This window comes from Oryctolagus cuniculus, chromosome 16 (assembly GCF_964237555.1).
Source record: "Oryctolagus cuniculus chromosome 16, mOryCun1.1, whole genome shotgun sequence".
Lineage (NCBI taxonomy): Eukaryota > Metazoa > Chordata > Mammalia > Lagomorpha > Leporidae > Oryctolagus > Oryctolagus cuniculus.
In genome coordinates this window covers 29,808,154-29,830,081 of record NC_091447.1, presented here as the reverse complement: position 1 = coordinate 29,830,081, position 21,928 = coordinate 29,808,154, and the positions used below count along the sequence as shown (strand labels likewise).

General features: G+C 45.4%; 1 protein-coding gene across 4 annotated transcripts in view; it reads right to left on the bottom strand.

Annotated features, from left to right (window-relative positions):
* Window positions 1-18,379: 18,379 nt before the first annotated feature.
* The window catches only part of RALA (RAS like proto-oncogene A), a 71,996-nt gene continuing 68,447 nt past the window's right edge, over window positions 18,380-21,928 (bottom strand). For all 4 annotated transcript variants that reach the window (XM_002713768.5, XM_070059756.1, XM_070059758.1 and 1 more), the window contains one exon: window positions 18,380-20,366. In XM_002713768.5, the coding sequence (XP_002713814.1) occupies window positions 20,244-20,366 (123 nt within the window). In that variant the 3' untranslated portion in view covers window positions 18,380-20,243. The remainder of the gene's footprint in view (window positions 20,367-21,928) is intronic.

Genomic DNA, 21,928 nt, shown 5'->3' with positions numbered 1-21,928 from the left:
TATCACTAGTTTCTCCAGAAGCTTCTAGACCCCAGGAAGTCACCAACCTGTTTTCTTAGCGTTATCTCATACAAAGTCATACAATGGCTTTCTGAGAGGACAGTGCTTGGAAAAACCAGATGCAGGTCACAAAAGCTCAGGACCCAGCAGGGTGTAAAAAAGAGGAATTCTGTGAGTAGAAACATGCCCTTTTCTCCAACTGTAGTCTTTTACACCATGAAATGTAATTATGCTTCTCATTTGCTCTCTGACTTCATCAAATTGGCGGGTGAAATTATCCCCATAACTAAAGCACTCCCACATTACAAAAGGGGCCCCTGAAGAAGCAGCTTCTCTTGTGTGTGTTTAAAGATTGTTAAGTGCTTAACAGAGGGAGAAACCAAAGCCAAGTGTTCCAAGTCACTGCTTGTTAAATATTCTTTTTTTTCTCTTTAAAGATTTATGTATTTGAAAATCAGAGTTACAGAAAGATCAGATAAGTTACTCTGAAATTATGTTGCAAAAAAAAGTCTTTTCCTGCGTTTATCTTTAAATGATCATGTCCCCAGTGATGTTTTTACTTTATTGGTGAGGAAGCTGAAATGCCAGACGTCCAGCTCCGTACTAGACCCCGGGAGCACCAGAGTGGGACAAGCTAGGTGATGGGCTCTGATTCACAACTAGAAGGATGCAGATCTGGGACGCGAACTCCAGGCCCACACTGCCTCTCAGCTAGGACAGCTTCACGGTCTGCTCATTGCCCCGGATCCCTTCCAGGCAGAACGGTACTCTCCAGTATGGCTTCTGCTAGTCCATCAGATCAGGGGTCCCCAGGGCTTTGACCATGTGATCACAGTGGTGCCTCTTCCTGGTGTAGCCACGGTGAGCCGACAGTTGTCTGAGAGTCCTCCCAGGCCTGGCATGTGCTATCCCCCACGCCAGACTCAGTCCTCACTTGAAGGCTTAAGGGATCTCTGTCCTCTGAATGTGGCTCCCCTTTCTGGAAAATTCTTGCACATGCTGGATTAGCTACTGAATCTCTCTATAAACAAGGCTGCAGGGTCTAGGTTTGTTTTTGGAGACCATCCGTCTGTTTTACGACTCTCTGTTTCACATCACTAGTACCTACTCAACAATAACCTGAGGAGTGACCCAGTTTAGTGGTTCATGTCTTTCAACTTGAGTAGAAAATTTCTGCAATGACTCTTGAAGTGGGAAAACTTCCAACAGCAGCATGCAATTTTGGATTTCTCCAGAATCTATGTTATCTTTGTATCATCATGAAGTGAAAAGCCCATGGGACACGTTACTACACAACTATGATCATTTCTAACGATTGTCTACAAATAAAAGAATTAAAATGTTTTGAAGACATTGAGTTTCTAAACATTACTCATTTCTTTCTTTTGCAATGTATCAGTTAAAGACCTCACTGGAAGAAGCTCAGCAACTGAATATAAAATACCCAGGAATAAACTTAAAAATAACTGCACAGAATTGATATGATGAAGACTATAAAACTTTGCCAAGAATCATAAGACCTTAATAAATAAATATTGAATGACAATTCTTTTAAAAATGAATCTGTGTGTTTTGCACTATGCAAATCAAAATGCTAACATTTTTTCTGAGATGTTTATCTCTATATCCATATGGAAGAATAACCTGCAAAGACAGCCCAAAAATACAAAAAAGAAAAATAATGCAGAGCAGATTTATTACCCCTAAGCATTAAAAGACAGGCACGAGAATGTTCGTAGTGGGGCTGGCGTTGTGATGTAATGGGTCAAGATGTGATGCCGGAATCCAATATGAGTGCCAGTTGGAGTCCCGGCTGCTCCAGCACCTTGCTAATGCACCTGGGAAAGCAGCGGAGGATGGTCCAAGTGCTTGGGCCCTTGCACCCATGTGGGAGACCCAGAAGAAGCTCTTGGCTCCTGGCTATGGCCCTGACATTTGCGGCCATTTGGGGAGGAACCAGTAGATGGAAGCTATCTCTCCCCCCGCCCCTTTCTATCTCTCTCTGTAACTCTGCCTTTCAAATAAATAAATAAACCTTAAAAAAAGAATATTCATATTAACATTGTCAATAGTAGCCAAAACTTGGATAAAATTCAAATGTTTTTCAACAGTAGAATAGATACATAAATTGTTATATGTTCATACTGCAATAAAGGATGAGCATCCAACAACAGGATGGATCAGACATAATGAGGAGTGGGACAAGTCAGGCATCAAAAGCTACCTACCATATGATCCCTTTATATAAAGTTGAAAAGAAGGCAAAACAGATCAAGGGAGATGGAAACCAGAAGGGAGATTACCTTCAGGGGAAGTCATGGTAAGGAAGGGGCACAGGGAGGCTTCTGGAGTTCTGGTTACAAAGTGAGTGTTCACGCTACAGGAATTCAATATTAGAGATTTTCCAGAAATGCAGCAATGAAAACAAATGAGCTACCATTATACTCACAATGTTCGTAAGGTCATAAGGATAACATGGAGTAAACGAAATCAGACATAAAAGCTAAAAACAGTCTAAATGAATCTGTTATGTTAAATGTCAGAAAAGTGGCTCTATCTGGAAAGGTGAGAGCAGTAGAGACAAGGAGGAGACTTCAGAAGGTTGTGGGGTATTGCTATTTTTCCATGTCTTGGTCTGGGTGATATTTACAATGATGTGTTTCTTTTGTAAAATGTGATTAAATTGCCTAATTTATGTGCTTCTTGTACACATATACTTGAAAATAAGTGTCTATTGTATATATTTGAAGTCTACAATGTGATGTTTTGATATACTTATCCTGATATCTATATATAATATATAGTAAAATTATTACTACAGTTAAGAAAATTAACATATCTACCATTTCATCTCTGTCTGTCTTTTCTTTTTTCCTTTCCTTTGTGATAACAATACCTAAAACTACTCTTTATTGGCAAATTATTGATATACAATATACTTAATTATGTTCCTCAGATTGCACATCAGACCTCTAGCCATATTTATACTATATAACTGCAACTGTGTGCCCTTTGACCTACATCTTCCTATTTCCTCCTATCCAGTGGGCCTCCAGCCACTATCAAGACCATTCTACTGCTTACATATTCATTTATTTTTTAGACTTAAAATTCTGTTTAATATGTGCATTCCTTTGACCTTGCAATTCTTTTTTTTAAACTTTCCCTAAGGAAAACAATAACAAAAACTCCCAAATATGTATAAAGATGTGTATGGAAGTACTATTTATCATTTAGAAAATTGGAAACAGCCTCAATGACTAATGATAGTGAAACTGGATAAAAAATTGATGAGACATACATACACTGCAATACTATCCAGCCAACTGCAGATGACATAGATCTGCAGTTAGTAGCCTAGAGACAGGCTCACGGTGATGGTTGAGATGACAAAAGCAGGTAAATGATGTTTCTGAATATAACACCAAAGTGTTTTCTGTAATAACTTGGGGCGAGGGGTTATGTATAATTACTTTTCATTTTGGTAAATATATATTTTCAGCTTTCCAAAAACTCAAAAATTTAAAAAGAGATTTGGTCATTTTATTCACATTAAACTAGCCTAGCTTTTGATACACAGATAAATTGCCTCCCTGAAAAACTTGGATTCTGTAGACATATCCAGAATGGTATTGAGCCACAGCTACCTAATAGTCATTGTGTCAGCATGTTTGTTCATTACTATAATTAAATACGTGATGCAGGTTACTTTATCAAGAACAGAGGTTTGTTTTGGTTTACAGTTTTGGAGCCTGGAAGCCCAAACAGCATGGTACAGGCTCTAGTGAGGGACCCCCCTTGTTGGTATCACGTCCTGGCAGGAGTGCACGTGTGTATGTCTGTGTGTCTGGTCTCTGTCCCTTTTCTTACAGAGTCACTGGGATTCAGTCCTGGAGCTCCACCCTAATGACCTCATCCAAACCTTACCATTTTCCAAGGCCCCACCTCTAAACCCTGCAATCAGATTAAGTCTCTATCCTCATAATATCATCACCATGTCACTTTGGTGATTACTCTGCTGCATGATTTGGGGAAAATGGGAGGCAATGGGGACAAGGCACATTCAATTCATTGCAGCTGTGCTGTTTTGTATGTGTTGCCTCAATTTAAGAGCTTCCTTTTCCAAACTAATAAAAGTGAAGACAGTTGTGTTTGGAGGATTTAAAATGATTTCACATATGCAAAGCATGTGTTATTGGCTAACACAAACAAAAAAGACCCTATAAATGTCATTGCTTTGCTTTTGACTTGTCCAAGAAACTTAATTTCAGAGTTTGGTTGGATTTCAGGTTCACCAAATAATTGAAAAGGATTCCCAGTTTCCCCGAGGATTAAGACTTAGTTTACATTCACTCTTGTTTGGATATAGTACTTTTAGCCTTGTGTCAGTTGCTTTTGATCAAAATTGTTGGTAAATCTTGGACTTTTTGCTTCAAGAGGGCAGAAGAAATGGGATTGTTGGGCTGGGGCGGAAGAATCCTGTTTAATTGAATATCAGGTTGACTAGCTATACTTGTGCTGCAACTCCAACTTCTGAAAGGTTTAGAAGCAGCCAGTCTATTTGTGAAGTTCCACCCTTGCCCTCTGGGCTCTAGTACTGTAATAGCATAGTTCTTGAGGTCCCTAGAGAACAGCAGGTGGGCTATTTGACTACACAGCATTTCTATATTCAGGATAGTTAACCCACTGACTTCAGACACATAGGCCATGCCATACTCAGAAAAACTCCTGGCCTCAAAATTTCTTCCTTGTAAGTGTCTCTCCCTATCCCACCTGTTGCCCAATAAGCCAGATCAGAAGGACAAGTTGCAAGCATAAGCATAGCATCTGGTTGGTAGAGAGAGTTAAGGTCCCTTCCAAACATCATTCCTTGATCCCTCCATGTTAAGAAGCACCTTCCCCAACATACCAAATCCTAGTATAAATCCCAACATGTTGTTGGTGTTCCAAAGAAGGAAACCATTGACAGGGGAGAGATGTGGAAAATCTTCCTATTGTATCCACCAAAACAGTTATCCTATTTCCTTACCTCTCCAAGCACTGACACTAGCTAAGGCTTACACACCACTAAGCAATGCTTCATATACATTATCTCATTTATCGCCCATACCCACATAAGGCAGGTAGAGTTTTAACCTTAATTAACAGAGGAGGAAATTATGATTTTCAATCAATCAGACATGGTGCAACAAGCCTTGGTACTCTACTTTTTTTTTTTTTTTTTTTTTTTTGACAGGCAGAGTTAGTGAGAGAGAGAGACAGAGAGAAAGGTCTTCCTTTTTCCATTGGTTCACCCCCCAAATGGCCAATACGGCCAGCACATTGTGCCGATCCAAAGCCAGGATCCAAGTGCTTCCCCCCCGGTCTTTCATGTGGGTGCAGGGCCCAAGGACCTGGGCCACCCTCTACTGCACTCCCGGGCCACAACAGAGAGCTGGACTGGAAGAGGAGCAACCAGGACAGAATCCAGCACCCCAACCAGGACTAGAACCCGGGGTACTGGTGCTGCAGGTGGAGGATTAGCCTAGTGAGCCGCAGCGCTGGCCAGTATTCTACTTTGTAATCATCCAGCTCTTTCAGTGGCTTTTGTGGTTTGGCTCAAGGTCAGTCTCCCTTGTCCAGGCTTACAAATAATGATATCAGAGCTGCAAGACCTCCGTCCACCCCAGGAGATGGCCTAGGGCTACCATCCCTGAAATTGCTGGCATCACTGCCAGCCAGATTCCAAACCCAGTGGCATATCACTTAAGTGGAGGCTCACTCAGCTGTCCCACAGAGCCTGCTCTCATTTAGTATAAAACTTCTAAATAAGCTATATTCAATTTTCCTGTTACAGAGAACAGAAATAAGCATGCTGTAGTAAACATAGGATATACACGTGCTAGTCATTACCAGAAAGAACACTCACAGATTGAACATTTATGTCTCTCTTTCTTATTTGAAAGGTAGAATGACAGAGACAGAAAGGAGAGGGAGAGAGAGCTTTCATCCTCTGATTCACTTCCCACAGGTGCACAACAGCCGGAGCTAGGCCATTCTGAAGAATGGGGGAATACACTGCTGAGTTCACACCTGAGGAGAGCTCTCAGCTGGCAGCAGAGGCTTAGGGGCTATCTGCAGAGGTGAGACGCCACCTTAGGCCAGGGCCCAGAGGAATGCCAAGACTGAAGTGCCTGGCAGAGGAGGCCCACTACATTTTGGCATTATTTTTTAAATCTCCGTAATTGAGCCTGGTGTGTTGTTTTTCTTGAAGTCAATTATGCTTCCATAGCCAAAACAGAAACACCCTTAATTATGGCTAAGTTCTGGGGAGATAATGAGGCCAGGAGGAATCTAAGAGATAGGGTATCTCTATATATCCTTATCTCTTTCTACAGCAGCTGGGGATACAGACCTCTCTGGAATTGACCAGAAGCCAGCGGGAGTCTCTGGGCATTACTGATGTGGCAGGTGGAGGGGAAGGAGGGTGGGAAGGAGGAGAAAACCAGAGGCAGACAGACTAGCCCCAAGGAGAATATAGAAGGATTTGCACAGGGACCCAACACAGAACGCACATTTAATAAGGACTGTTTCTTTATTAAAAATTGATCAAGGCATTAACGTGGCCATTTATTAAGTACCACGTATTTGGCATCCTCATTCTAAGGCTGCAAGCACTCCTCTGCAAAGCAGCAAGCAGGCTCTGAAGCTCCCCCAGGCTCGCGCTGCTGAAATGCTCTGGACATGACCTGTTCTGACTCAGCCACCTGCTGACTGTGGAACCCGGGGCGCGACGGGCGTGCCGCTTCAGCTTGACGCCTGACAGTTGAGAGATGCCAGGCTGGGTCCCACAGACCTCTGGGGGCGCGAGGCACTGTCTCCCGCGCTGCAGGAACCTGGATTTTGCTTCTCCCCAAGTCCACATAGGAGAGCGTGCCCAAGGCAGGAAAGAGGAAGAGGCCTTGAAGCAGAAAACAAAACTGGAGTACACCGGCCTTGAAGTCCTAACAGAGGCCAGGCGCCCGCTCCCCGCGCAAGCCGTTTGGGCCGGTGCAGCCGCGCGTCGGGAGACTGGGAGGACGCGGGGCTTCCGGTTTCCCGGCTCTGCGGATGCGGCTGCCCTGGCCCTGGGGATCCCTCCTCCGCCATCAGGACTGGGAAGGCCCACGTGGGCGGCTCGGGCGCCGCCACCTGGCAGTCGGCATGGAAACATCCGCCGCCCGGGTCTCCGGGGACCTGTCCACACCGCGAGCCGAGGAAACGGCCGCAGTGAGCTCGCGGGAGTCCCGTGACGTCACGTTAGCTGGGCGGGTTAAGGAGCCTAGGCCGCGCGCTTAGGGCGGCCCGGGGAGCCTTGGACCTGGGCCTGCACGCTGGGTGAGGAGTAACAGCTGGGGTCGCGGTCGCAGGGCTCCTCCCTTCCTGACGCCCCCCCCCCCCCCCGCCCTGGGCTGCTCCTGCGTCTGGCGCAGTTTCAATGCGGACACCACTGGGAGGGGTGGTCCTTGGGTGGGGCAGGTGGAGAGCAGCGGCCATTGTCAGGGATGGCCCCACGGAGCAGGCTGGCCGCTGCCCTTTGACCCCGCATAGGAAGGCGGAGGGCAGTTCAGGCAGCGAGAGGCTGCAAGGGTGGGGAGGGCTTTTCCTGCCTGCGGGGTGTGGGGAAGGGAAATGGCGCACAGCCAGCCGCAGCTGCTGGGGGAGGCGAAGGGACTGGCCAGGGTCCAGCTGCAGAGAGCCTGCCAGCCAGCCTGGGAGTCCCCACCGCGTCCTGCTGCAGATGGCCCGCAGACAGTGGAAAATGCGGGTGTGGGGCTGCGGCGTTCCAGCCGGATGTCCCTATAAGCAGGCATCTAATTAGTGGTATTAGCAGTTTTGTCTGGAGTTCTTTGGGCCCAGAAGACTGGAGTGCTGTTCCCCCAGTGCTGGTCCAACCTGGCTCAGCCCAGCTTGGGGAGGGTCCCAGGAAGGAAGTCATTTCTTTTCCCTGCTTTCTCAGTTGGGTATTAGGGACCAACTAGGAGCCACACCTTGTTCCAAGGACATGGCATACGGTAATAAGATAGGTTCCTGCCCACAAGGAGATTCGTTTGTGCCCAGATGCATAAGAGCCTGAATTCTTTTTTTAAAAAAAATTTATTTATTTACTTGAAAGGCAGAGTTACAGAGAGAGAGATCTCAAATGGCCACAATGGCTGAGGCTGGGCCAGGCTGCCCACGTAGGTGCCGTGGCCCAAGGTCTTGGGCTATCTTCCTCTGCTTTCCTAGGCACATTAGCAGGGAGCTTGATTGGAAGTGGAGCAGCCGGGACTCAAACTGGCACCCATATGGGATGCTGGCACTGCAGGCGGTGGCTTAACCTGCTGCATCACAGATCCGGCCCTAAGAACCTGAATTCTACACCATCACGCCAGCCTTGGCTCTGAAAGTGATCATTAATGCCAAAGGTGGTGAACAGACGATGCCCAGATATGGTCCTAGATGAGGAGTCCTTTCTTGATGGCACCTTGACCGTGTCCTCAAACCTGCTGCTCCCAGTTTTGGGGGTGTCTTTCAAGGTCCCTCTTGGTTGTCTGTTCCACAACACCCTCCCCCCCATCCATTTGGTTTCTCTTGTTTTAGTCTTGGCTGTTAAGAGGCAACTGGGAGGAACCCAGCTGGGTTTAAGGTAGTTCATCAGCCCTCCTCTGAGCTGTGGTCCCAAGGAATGAGCAAGTGGGGCATGGGACAGGGACAGGTATTGGAATTTGAGGCCTTTGGGGACTGATCATGAAAAAGGTAGGACCTTGAGGGGCCAGGACACACAAGTTTATCACAGTGCGTGGACACAGTTGCAGGAGAGGGGAGGCCCTCGTCACATGAGACCATCCAGAGGTTTAAGGTGGAGGCGCCACCATCCACAAGGGGAGCAGGGCAAGGGAACTCCTGGGGGACAGGGCATTCAGAGAAGGGGCTTCCACATCTAGGTGGTGTTCCTCAGCAACATGGGGGCAGGATCTGCCGAAGGCCATTGCACTTGGGGTCTTAGATAAGGCTCTGTCTTTTCTGTGCTGGTATACTGTGGAGTTTGATAGGCCACAGGGTTTCCTACATTTGCAGGGCATACAAAGCAGACAAGCTCTGAATGACTAAAAATAGGCTTGTTTGGGCTACTTTTAAAATAATTGGATTGTACGGCCTGGTGTTGTGGCATTATGGGTTAAGCTGCCACGTGCAACACTGGCATCCCATGTGGGTGGCAATTCAAGTCCCAGCTGCTCCACTTCCAATCCAGCTCTCTGCTTTGGCCTGAGAAAGCAGTAGAAGATGGCCCAAGTTCTTGGTCCCTTGCTACACATGTGGGAGACCTGGATGAAGCTCCTGGCTCCTGGCTTCCATCTGGCCCACCCCTAGCTGTCAGAACACCCTGTTGGCCCACCCCAAATGGTCACAACAATGGATAGAAGATATTCTCTGTTTCTGTCTCTCTCTGTCTCTGTTTCGTCTCTCTGTCTCTCTCTTCCTTCTTCCCTCCCTCCATCCCTCTCCCTCTCTGTAACTCTACCTTTCAAATAAAATAAATTTAAAAACAAAACCTGTTTTAAGAAATAATTGCATTGTAAAAATTTTGAATTTAATGTTGGCAGGCTTTTGAACTAGCAGGTGTCAGCCTGCAATGAAGAAATAACTTAGAGATCGCTACACAGAGACCATCTTTGTCTCGTTTGTGTGGTATATGCACTGAGTGAGAAAGAAAGGTCTGCTGATGGCCTCACCTCTAGGCATGACCTATGTGGGGAGCAATTCGGACTATACTGTTACTGGAATTAAGACTTATTCTATGCATCTGCTCTCCCACAATATGGCGCTGGGAGAGGAGTAAACAGCTTCTACCCAGCTGCCTCTCACCAACTTAATAAGCTGCAGGAGCTGCTCCTGATTGGAGGAGAGCGGCGTGCTTGGCGTGTGGGCAGCCGAGTTAGGATTGGCGGAGGAGGACTATAAAGGAGGAGAGAGACGGCATGCATCAGGAACATCTAAGGGGAACATCTAAGGGGAACCCCTGTGCAGCCCCCGAGAGAGCAGGCCGGCGGTGTGCCGCTCCCCTGCGGAAGTGGGGAATGTGGCCAGGGGGAACTGCCCTTCCACGGAGGTGGAAGGGACAGTAGCCAACCCGGGAAGAACCAGCAGCAAACCCGGGGAGGGCCGAGCAGACGAAAGAACAGCGCAGGGTCCTGTGTCGTTCCTCCACGAAGAGGGGGAGCGACAGACCTAGGCTCAAGGTCTTCGGTAGTGAAAGGTGCACATCTCATTGCGAGTGCTTTCTACCTTTGTCGGACTCCTAACCTACCACTTAAGGTCCTTCATGAGCTGGACCCTACTGACTCCTAGATACGGTGCTAACTGTTGTAATAACATAGTGAGTACGATAGTTTTCTTAGAATACAGCTTTCTTCATTATTTCACTCAAAAACCTTAATATCTCTCTGTTGTCTGCTTAGGCTGACATAGGCCTACCCAGACCCAGTGATCCTTAGGGCCATGTCTACACAGCTCTTTGCCATTAAAGAGCTTACTGCACAGCTCTGCAAGCCAGTGGAGACTTGGTGAGATGTCCTCAAGCCTGCTTGTCTCAGTACCTGTACCAGGACAACTCTGGTTGTCCCTTATTATCTGCTCTTCCTTCTTCCACTGTAATAGCATTTCACATGCTGCCCACAATACTGACTGCGTCTTCTGGTCTCTTCTGCAGCTAGGTCTGGCCAGATGTTTTAGCTTCCTAGGCACTTCCGTCAAAGTGCCATAAATGGAGTGGCCTAAAACTAGAGAAATTTATTGTCTCACAGCTCTGGAGACCAGAAGTCCAAAACCAAGGTGTTAGCAGGGACATGCCCGCTCTGAAGTCAGGAGGGGAGAATCCTTTCTGCCTCTTTTAAATTCTGGTGTTTACCAGCAATCCTGGACTTGCAGATGCATTAATCCAATGATCTCTTTAGCATCTACTGGCCGTCTTTTCCCTGTGTGTCTCTCAATGTTTATGTTTCTTCTCTCTCTCTCTCTCTTTTTAAAAATTTATTTGAAATAGTTACAGAGAGGGATGGAGGAAGGCAAAGAGAAAGAGAGAGATTCCATCTGCTGGCTCACTCCCTAGATGGCCAGAATGGTCAGGGCTGGCCAGGCTAAAGCCAGGAGCAAGAAGCTTCATCCCACATAGGTGGAGGGGCCCAAATACTTGGGCCATCTTCCACTGCTTTTCCCAGGCCATTACAAGGAGCTGGATTGGAAGTGGAGCAGCAGGCACCCAGATGGGATGTCTTCGTTGCACGTGGTAGCTTAACCTGCTGTGACACAACCCCAGCCCCTCTTCTCTTCTTATAAGGACATCAGCCATATAAAATTAGGGCTCATCCTAATTATCTCAGCTTGATTACATCTGTAAAAACCCTTTATTCAAACAAGTTAGCATTCAAAGATATCAGGAGCTAGAACTTCAACTTTGTTCGAGACCCAGCTGCTCCACTTCCGATCCAGCTCTTTGCTATGGCCTGGGAAAGCAGTAGAAGATGGCCCAAGTCTTTGGGCCTCTGCACCCACGTGGGAGACTTGGAAGAAGCTCCTGGCTCCTGGCTTTGGATCGGCACAGCTCCAGCCGTTGCGGCCAGTTGGGGAGTGAACCATTGAATGGAAGACCTCTCTCTCTCTCTCTGCCTCTCCCCTCTCTGTGTAACTCTGATTTGCAAATCAATCTTTAAAAAATTTTTTTTCTCCCTAGAACCACTTACCAACATGAGAGCTCCGTGTTCTAAAATGCATTTCGGGGTAAGTACCTGCAACACACTGAAGGAGCCATGGCACCTGCAAAGCAACACAAGAAGCTGGTACACGTGCTTCCCTCTGGGAATCAGGGTGTGAGGGAGACTTTTTTGCACTGTATTCCTTCTGGGTTTTTTGCTTCTGTTTTACAATGTGCATTTATTAAAGCAGATGAAATAAATTTGGAGGAGCTTAGATAGAGTACAAGGTGGGATATCCAGTTGTCATCATATTAAACTGAATATCCAGAGTGAGAGCTACTGGTGTTACTAAAGGTCACCTTTTTAAAAAAAAAAAAAAGATTTATTTATTTCACTTGAAAGTCAGAGTTACACAGAGAGAGGAGAGGCAGCTGCAGCGGCTGCAACTGTGCCAATCAGGAGCTTCCCCTGGGTCTCCCATGTGGGTGCAAGGACCCAAGGGCTTGGGCCATCTTCTACTGCTTTCCCAGGCCAATAGCAGGGACCTGGATTGGAAGTGGAGCAGCCAGGTCTGAAACCGGCACCCATATGGGATGCCGGCACTGCAGGCAGCGGCTTTACCCACTAGCCACAGCGCTGGCCTCTGAAGCTCATCTTAAGAAATATCCTTAAGCCGGCGCCGTGGCTCAATAGGCTAATCCTCCACCTTGCGGCGCCGGCACACAGGGTTCTAGTCCCGGTTGGGGCGCCGGATTCTGTCCCAGTTGCCCCTCTTCCAGGCCAGCTCTCTGCTATGGCCAGGGAGTGCAGTGGAGGATGGCCCAAGTAGTTGGGCCCTGTACCCGCATGGGAGACCAGGATAAGCACCTGGCTCCTGGCTTCGGATCAGCGCGGTGCGCCGGCTGCAGCGCGGCAGCCATTGTAGGGTGAACCAATGGCAAAGGAAGACCTTTCTTTCTGTCTCTCTCTCTCACTGTCCACTCTGCCTGTCAAAAAAAAAAAAAAAAAAAAAAAAAAAAAAAAAAAAAAAAAGGGAGAGAGAGAGAGAAAGAAAAAGAAAAAGAAATATCTTTAGGGGCCAGCATTGTGGTGTAGCCAGTTAAGCTACCACTTGGACACCAGCATCCCATATGAGTGCCAATTTGGGTCCCGGCTGTTCCACTTCCCACCCAGCTCCCTGCTGATGTGCCTGGCAGTGCAACAGAAAATGGCCCATGTAGGAGACCCAGATGGAATTCCTTGCTGTTGTGGCCGTTTGAGGAGTGAACCAGCAGATGGAAAATCTCTTTCTCTGTCTCTCCCTTTCTGTCACTGTGCCTTCCAAATAAATAAAATAAATCTTCAAAAAACTCTGGTTATTGCACAATGTGAGATGAATGAGATAATTAAATTATGAAAGAATGGGAGGTAGTTGAAATTTTTTAAGCAGAGGGAGGCCATAATCAGACTTTTACTCTGGCTGCTGCATCCAGGATGGATCGGGGCAGGAAGAGATAGAGGAGCAAGAATGGGTATTGTGTGTAGAAAAGAGAGGCTCGGCCAGTAACCCAGGTGAAGTCATTGAGTTTGGATTGGAATGGAGGTACCAATGATGGAGAAGAAAGTCCGTTAGTCACTGATCTTCAAAAAATTAAGTTTGAGGAATGCGTGACGAATGAAACAGTGACTGAATAAACAATCTCATGGAGCAGAAGGAGCTTGCTCCCAAGTGTAGGAGTTTCTAATAAAAAGTGTTCTGTGCCACTCTGCTGAGAAGTGCAGGCCCTGCCAGCCGTAGGCGAGCCTTCTAAGGTTCCCTTGCTGCTTTGCCTGGTAGGATTCACTTCCGTCCTGGAAATGGTTAAAGACCCTTGGATCAGGACAGTGACCCAGCTGCATCCTTCTCCCAGCAGAGAGCACTTCCGCCTCTGTTAGGCAGACACCCAGTGGGACAGGGCAGTAGCTCGGCTGTGACACTGCCTCCCCTTTCTGCAGCCGCAGTAGCTGCTCATTAATTTTGTGTTTCTATTTTTTTTAATCCTGTATTGATCCAAGCTTTTGAATGTTCCTCTGCTTAGAATAAATACAGCTGTGACTTAGGCTTCACAGTTTATTTAGTTGATTTCGTCGCTTTCACTTCCTGTCCCTTTCTGAGAAAGTCTTCTATTCTAGGTTTTCATGAATCTTATATGCTGGGGCAGGACAAGAGAGAAGAAAGATGTGATGTATGTCTGTAGGCCTCTGTGCCCACTTCACTTCCTTTACTCATGCTATTGGCCCACTCAGGAAGGTTGCCTTTTGTGATGCAAGCTGACCTTCAAGGTGAAGGCAGCCCTGGTTTCCTTGGTGGCTTGAGTCAGTGAATGATTTTCTAATTCCCCAAATGCAGCCTCACTCACATGCGATGCAGTGGGATTTGCTAGTCTTGGTGCTGGTATCTTGGGCTGCTCTAGAAAATGTTTTCCAGGCTGAAATTCTTCAGCGCTTAACTCTGTATTGCTTGCAAATCAGGGGTCAAAATTTTGAATGACTGGATCACTCCAGTCTCTCAGGCAACAAGGTCAAGTGTTCTGAAGGCCTCCTCTAGGTCAGAGCTTTCATATCAGGGGCCAAAGAGAAGAATACTCACCCCCTTGACTGTTGGCCCTTCAAGTTGCCTTTCGCCTAATGCTCCAGACCCCCACTGAAGTGAGACAGGAACCAGCAGCCGTGTCTCGGGGTTTGTCTTAGCCTCCATGCTCATCAGTGTCCACACTCGCTGGCAGGAATTGCTGGTTTGATGAGTGGTACTAAGGTAGGGTAGAAAGAACACGAAGGACTCGGCCACTGTGCAGGATGAAGGCCGAGGCTGCCTCTCCAGCTGTGACTGCTCACAGGCCACCTGGTTTCTCCAGATGTCACTTCTCCATCTCTGATTTGCCATCAGAGGGTCTTCTCAGTGCAGATTCACTGAATACAGAGGTGGGGCAACTTGAATCTCCTTCGACTCGAGTCTTAGTCCCTTCTTGGCGGACGTGTCAACGTAAAATATAAGGGCCTATGAGGTATTTTCATGTTCTGCTTAGAGCCAAACAGTGTCACACAGAAATTACATTTATTGAGGACAGGAGGCCAGGTTGATAACTTTCCTCTGCATTAAAAATATATATACATATATATAAAACAAAAATTACTTATTTTTCATGCACTCTACACAATACCCCTAGAGTAAGGCAATGAATGCTGTGCTTCATAAACAAGAACCTGAGGTCCACCTGAGCTCCTCAAAGCCAATGAAAAGGATGGAGGCTGACCTCAAATTTCAGTTCATCAGGCTCTGAGAAACGACACATTGTATTGTGCTGTCTCCATTCAAGGCAGTCAGCCTCCACCCAGAATTTGGAAAGGTAAATGGAAAAACTGGAACAGAAGGTACTTGAATTGTGGTTCTTAGATTATTTGCACAATCTTTTCTAAGTTCCTTCTTTCTCATCAGCTGGCTTCTGAGGTTGATTTTAGGCCAACTTCTAGGGCTCTAGGAAAACTATTTAAATATCTTTCCACTAAATCTGCAATCCTTTACAAAGATCAGGTCATAAACTAATGAACAGGAGTTGGCAGATATGCAGTTCCCAGGGCTACAACCTGAAATTCCACTGTACGTCCTCCACAGCCCGGCACCTGTCGGCAGAGGTCCAGGAGGTTAGCCTGCACACCTGCTCCTTTCCCTTCAAGTTCAACAAGCCTTGTTCCTTCTTTTTTTGGTGGTTTCACTCTGCTTTTGTAAGTACTATCTATGTGCAAGAGACTTGCAAGCACCCAAATGCTTTTGATAAAAGATAGAGCTTCTGATAAAAGCAATCTTGTCCTTCTGTCACATCAGCCATGCAAGTTCTCATGTGTCTCATTGCCCATCCTAAATGATATTGAGTGCTCCTCCCCAAAAATGGTGTCTGGGTATTGACTGAGAAAACCAATAAGCAAACCTCCCTCCTAGCCCTTGGCTGTTTGCTACAGGGGATTGTCTACAACAGCTGTATGCAGAGCTGCTGAAGCAAAGAACTGGGAAATGACTTTGCAGTTACAATAGGGACTGGAAGCTCTGGGTTGCCAAAGGAATGCTGCCTCTTGACTGACGCTATGGAAAGAGCTCAGTAAGCCCTAGTCCATAGCTGAGCTCTGCCCTGGGTTTATTCTATTTGGTTCTTAAACTCTTAGCAACCACGCTGCAATTAGGAGGCTTCTTTTCTGTTCACACATCTTCACATTTTCGGAAGACAATCCCTGAATGAGTGAGTGGCTGAGCCTTGGGACAATTTTGGCATTTCCCACCTTTCTATAGGTTAATAAGTAATTAACTGTAGTCTGGGATCCACTAGGCCTTTCCTACTGTTGGGAGATTTTGGGAGCATGGACTCTGAAGCCAGATTATATGTTTCCGATCTCAGCTGATATTTATTAGCTTTGTGGTGCTGGGCCAGTTAGTCAACTTCTTTATGCCTCATTTTCTGCATTTACAGAATAGGTGTTAATGATGGAACCAACCTCATTGGGTCAAGCATGAAGTATGAGAATACTTCAAAAAAGCATGTGGAAAATGAAATCGAAAGTTTATTTAGAGCCAGTGCCGCGGCTCACTAGGCTAATCCTCCTCCTGCGGCGCCGGCACACGGGGTTCTAGTCCCGGTCGGCGCGCCGGATTCTGTCCCGGTTGCTCCTCTTCCAGTCCAGCTCTCTGCTGTGGCACGGGAAGGCAGTGGAGGATGGCCCAAGTTGCACCCACATGGGAGACCAGAAGAAGCACCTGGCTCCTGGCTTTGAATTGGCGCAGCACGCTGGCTGTAGCGGCCATTTGGGGGGTGAACCAATGGAAGGAAGACCTTTCTGTCTCTCTCTCTAACTCTGCCTGTCAAAAAAATAAATAAATAAAACTTTATTTGGTACCAAAATTTGCTACCAGATTTCAGCATTTTTTTAATCAAAGAAAGCTTATGATTTAATTGGATTTTCTATGAACTTTTTGAAATCCCCTCATATATAGTAGCTTGGATGTAGGATGTGTTGTATGTTTGCTATTATTATATGGGTTGACGATCCTAAGACACTGCAGGCCTAGTCCAGAGCAAAGAGAACTAGACTTAGTATTTTATTTTTTTCATTTGAAATTCAGAGTTGGGAGGAGGGGAGTAGAGAGAGAGAAAAGATCTCCCATCTGCTGATTCCAGCACTGGGCCAAGATAAAGCCATCTGGGTCTCCCCTGTGGGTGGCAGATGCCCAAACACTTAGGCCATCTTCCGCTGCCTTTCCCAGGCCATTAGCAGGGAGCTGGATCAGAAGTAGAGCAGCCGGGACACATACCGGCACCCATGTGGGATGCCAGCACCACAAATGGCAGCTTGTTACCCACTGCGCCGCAGCGCCAGCCCCTAGTGTCTAATCTTTGAAAAATGTTGCTGCTTCTTCCTAGTGCATGCAGTAAGTAGGTACTTTCTGCAGTTGTGAACATCTGCAGTTGCCCCAGCTTAAGGTTGTCTTTCACTGGTAATTCCCTGGCAGTTCCTAAAAGGCGTGAATGAAGACCTCTTTTGACTGTCAATCTTGACTTTCAAAGTATTTGCTAAAGGACATTTTTAACACTATATGAAATAAAAACAGATAACTCTGAAATCTACAAGAATTATAGTAAATGCTTTTTGATAGTTTACCCTTAATGTGCTAGTTAGGGTTGCCAAGTTTTGTTTTCCATCTTTGTGACAAAATTTTGAACCATGACTTTCTGGTTCTGTCTGAGAATTCAATCTATAACCTTTGGTGCATCGTATTCAACATATCCCATACTGGTATAAGGAATGGGTCCACACAGAGGACTTAAATTATGCCAGCTATAGCTTAAATGTGCTCATTCTTGCACTTCTTAGGTAAGAAATGCAAATGAATCAGTTTTGAAAGGTGCTCAACACTGGGCCAGATCAGACCCTGTAATACACAGGTTGATAGTAGATCATTATTTCCCACAGAACATCAAATGTGCCAGAGAATGGACTAATGCCTGGTGAAATGGCAACAGGGTTCCCAAGTGCGTAACTAAACTGTCCCTGGGCGACATTCTGATTACAAAATGAATATGAAGCTTTCACCTATTAATCCCAGAGTCTAGTCCTGTGCACAGTTGCAGTTTTCAGGACAGCATAGTTATCTTCTGGGGCCAGCACTGTGGCACAGGTTAATCCTCCACCTGCGGTGCCGGCATCCCATATGGGCGCCAGTTCTAGTCCCGGCTGCTCCACTTCCAATCCAGCTCTTTGCTATGGCCTGGAAAGCAGCAGAAGATAGCCCAAATCCTTGGGCCCCTGCACTCATGTGGGTGACCAGGAAGAAGCGCCTGGCTCCTGGTTTTGGTTTGGCCCAGCTCTGGCTGTTGTAGCCATTTGGGGAGTGAACCAACGGAAGGAAGACCTTTCTGTCTCTCCCTCTCACTATCTGTAACTCTACCTCTCAAATAAATAAATAAAATCTTTTCTTAAAAAAAGTTATCTTCTTTGTATTTGTGCACATTGGGAGTGTTCCATTTCTGAGCCTGGATTAAACCCGAGCAGTGATAACACTGTTACTTAGGAAACCTGGTATTACACAAAGAAGTTCCCAAACTGAAAACTCAAAGGATTTAGTTGATTGAGAATCTGAACTTTATGTGTCACACTGCAAACATCAAGTAACAGCACAAAGATTTTAAAAAAGGAAGTTTATTGGTCTTTAAATGGCTCAAATTGCAAATAAACGAATTGGGTAGTGGCATCAGCCTAAGACATGTGATGCATCTTTGTCAGTTGGCTTCATAGCACCTCAGTACCCAGGAGAGGAAAGGTCTCAAAGCAAAGTCACAATGTTAGTGGTTAGGACCCCTGGTTAAATAAGACTGCAATGCGTGAGTACACATAGAGACTGCTGGGCCCGCTGGCCAGTATTACATTGGTAACTTTAATTCTGCACATGGCATAACCTATGAAAAATACGAAATGGAAGATGTACATCTCACACCTTTGAGGGACAAATATTTAACATGACAAGCTGGATATAGTATCTAAAGAGCTGAGTTCCTTAAAAGTCTAGTTTTGTTAGCTTACATATACAACCTGTTACCTGGAATGCCTGAACACATCCTTGACTTGTTCAAATTAGGGCTGACTAAAAAGAAAAAAGAAAAAAAAATCTGTTAAAATCAACTGTCCTAATTCCATCCTGAGGAGGAAAAGAAAAGTGACAGTGGTCTGTGTATTTCTCATCAAAATTATGTATCCAAATAGCATGCCGGAACTCTTCCAGTGGCAACATCACACAATAGTGACACCGCCTGACACACTGTAGTCTCTGTGTGCCACACACGTTTTCCGCACTATGCCTGGGTTTGATTGCTTGATGTTATTTTTAGGAAGATATAGCTACACAGTGCTTAATTAGGAACATAAACAGACTACAGATACTCTCAATAATTTCTATAAAGCCAAACTGTAAACCTCAGGAATACAAGTTTAGAAATAAACAGGTGGCAAGCATGCTTATTCTCCCCAAGTGTTCTAATGCCAAATGCATTAGTGCTGCTGACGTTTGTCCTATGCCCTAATTCCAGGAGATTAAAAAGTAACACTTATATGCTCACCACTCGTAGAAAGTGATTTCTAGGGACCAGCATCTCAGGAAAAAAAAAAGAGGCTTCACTCAAACACAAGGGGTACTGAATCTTCAAAGTCTCAAATTATCTTACAAGTAGATGCTGGCCCTTCATTTCATACTACCTTACAATTTATTAAAGCAGTCAAGAAGCTCTGGAACCTTATTTAAGAACCAGAGTATGGCACACAGTTTTCATCTGGACAGACTCCGAGTGGACAGTTATTTCTCAAGAACCTTCTATACAAAAGCTGTACTCCATACCAGGCATACAGTGTCTCACAGAATGATGAAACTGGGTATTTTTCGGTTTCTAAATTAAGGCATATTCCAAAATGTCCGTGTACAAGTTTACACCACTTTTCTAAGTTAATCACCAGTTAATTAATGCAGACTCACAGATGAATTACTCTCAGTTTAACTATATGCAACAACCATGCCAACAACTTTTTCTTCTATATTTTGCATAACAATGGTTAAAAAAAGTGGTACAGTTTAACTATCATGTTCACAATTGTCATTTTTCAAGGCAGTAGAAGACCAAGACATTTTAAAATCATATAAAATTTAAGCTTTATAATAAACACCAGAGGAAGTAGCCTTTCCTCCCATTCCCCACCCCACATCTCACCTCTTTATTTAACAGTTCCAGAAAGACTGCCCGAGAGACACACACGCTACATTCAGGACCGTGATAAATGTAGGCAGTTATGAAATAAGCTGAACTTTGCTTCTTGGAGAAGCCACATTAATTTCTTTTTAAAGTGAATCTGACTTTCAGTGCAGTTCCAATTCATGCTTTTAGTGATACATAACAATTTCCAAAATGTTAAAGTAATTTCAGTCAATTGGGCCTTCAATGGCAATGCTTATAAATTATATTTATTAGTATGGTCAAGGTAAGAAAGGAGTTTGGGCTTTGATTATAAAATGCAGCATCTTTCTCTGATTCTCTTGGCTAAACTTTTCCTCTTCTTTTTCCCATTCTTTTCTTTGCTGTCTTCCATCTTTCTGGCTCGAATTTCCCTCATTAAATCAAAAAATACCTAGAAAGAAGAAAATAGGGTAAATAAATCACACAGATAATATAAATCTAGTATTTCTCCAAATCAAAGCAGTAAACTCGAGAATAACTAAAGAAGAAATAAGAGCTCTTGCTTGGAGGTTACAGGGAAAGGAAAACACAATACTAAAGTCTACTTCTAGTATCTTGAGAAAATGGAAAATTTTCTAAATGTTCATATAACATACCTGATATTCCTATTCCAATTTTCAAGACTAAAATGAAATAAGTGAGTCAATATGGTAAAAAAGGAAGGGAGCTTACTGCTCTAGTCTAAGGGAAGATAGTACAAAAAAAATAAATAAAGTGGAGAGAGCGCAGTCTCAAGTTAGGGTTAGGGAGAAAATGGCAGAGGAAACTCCACACAAATCAGAGGGATACTGTGGACATGCATGGAGGGTGTGGAGGTGCACTACTCAGGACCCCGGCAGCCGACAGCCTCAGCACCAGCTCTGGAGTGAGATGAGAGCAGACTGCAGTACTCAAGCCACTGGCAATAAAGCTGCGGGAAGAGCCTGGCAGGAGTCCAGCTTGGAGTCCTGTAGGGGACAGTGTACCTGCCAACCTAGAGGGAAAAAAAGGGGGGACATGATTCTCTCTCCCCAGCCATCCGGCACCAGCATCCTGTAACCAGCTGAGAGAGGGCAGGTGCCATTTTGGACATAAGCAACAGCTGTGCCAGCTCATATCCGAGCCCAGCAACTGCTGGGAGAATTGACACGGGGCTGGGAGCTTGCGACTGTAGGAGACTGTGTATCAGGACTGTGAAAACACTGTGGCTGGATGGGTGGGCTCAGGGTGTGGCTGGGACCTCGGACAGTGGTGGCTCCACACACTCAGGGTTCCCTGATTCCCTGGAGAGTGTCATTCCTGTGGGATCCATGTATACAATGAGGACTGCACAGATCCTTTGTGTGGTTCTTGTGGCAGCACAGATGAACACTGTACCCACTTGGGCTAGTGTTCATGCACTGGTCTCCTTTGAGGAGGGGAGGTGAGTGTGAGACTATGCCAACAGAGCAGAACAAACCTCCCTTCTGATAAAAAAAAAAAAAAAATTACCATGCCCAACCTGGGTGTCACCTTGGCCACTCCCTTCACCCTGGAGCACTGAACAGAGCTCCCTGGCCACACCTACCATAGCCCTCTGGGTATTCACTGAAAAAACAGACACTGTACTAAGCCACAGAGGCATGCTCCGAAGATAAAAGCCATCACAGGGAAAAAAACTAAAAACAAAACAAAACAAAACAAAACAACTCTACAAATGCCTAATAATAAACACAGCAATTCAAGAAACAAGGAAGACAACATGATGCCCCCAGAAGAACATCAACTTCAATAGCAGAATGTGTAGATGAAGAGCCTGATGGAATGCCAGAAATGGAATTAAAAAACTGATAATGGGATTATTTAGAAGTAATTAGAAGCAAATTCATGAACTAAAGATATCTGTACATAAATGAAAATTTTTCCAATGAAAATTGGGATTTTAAAGAGAAATCAAAATGAAATCCTGGAAGTGAAGAATTCAACAGAACAAAT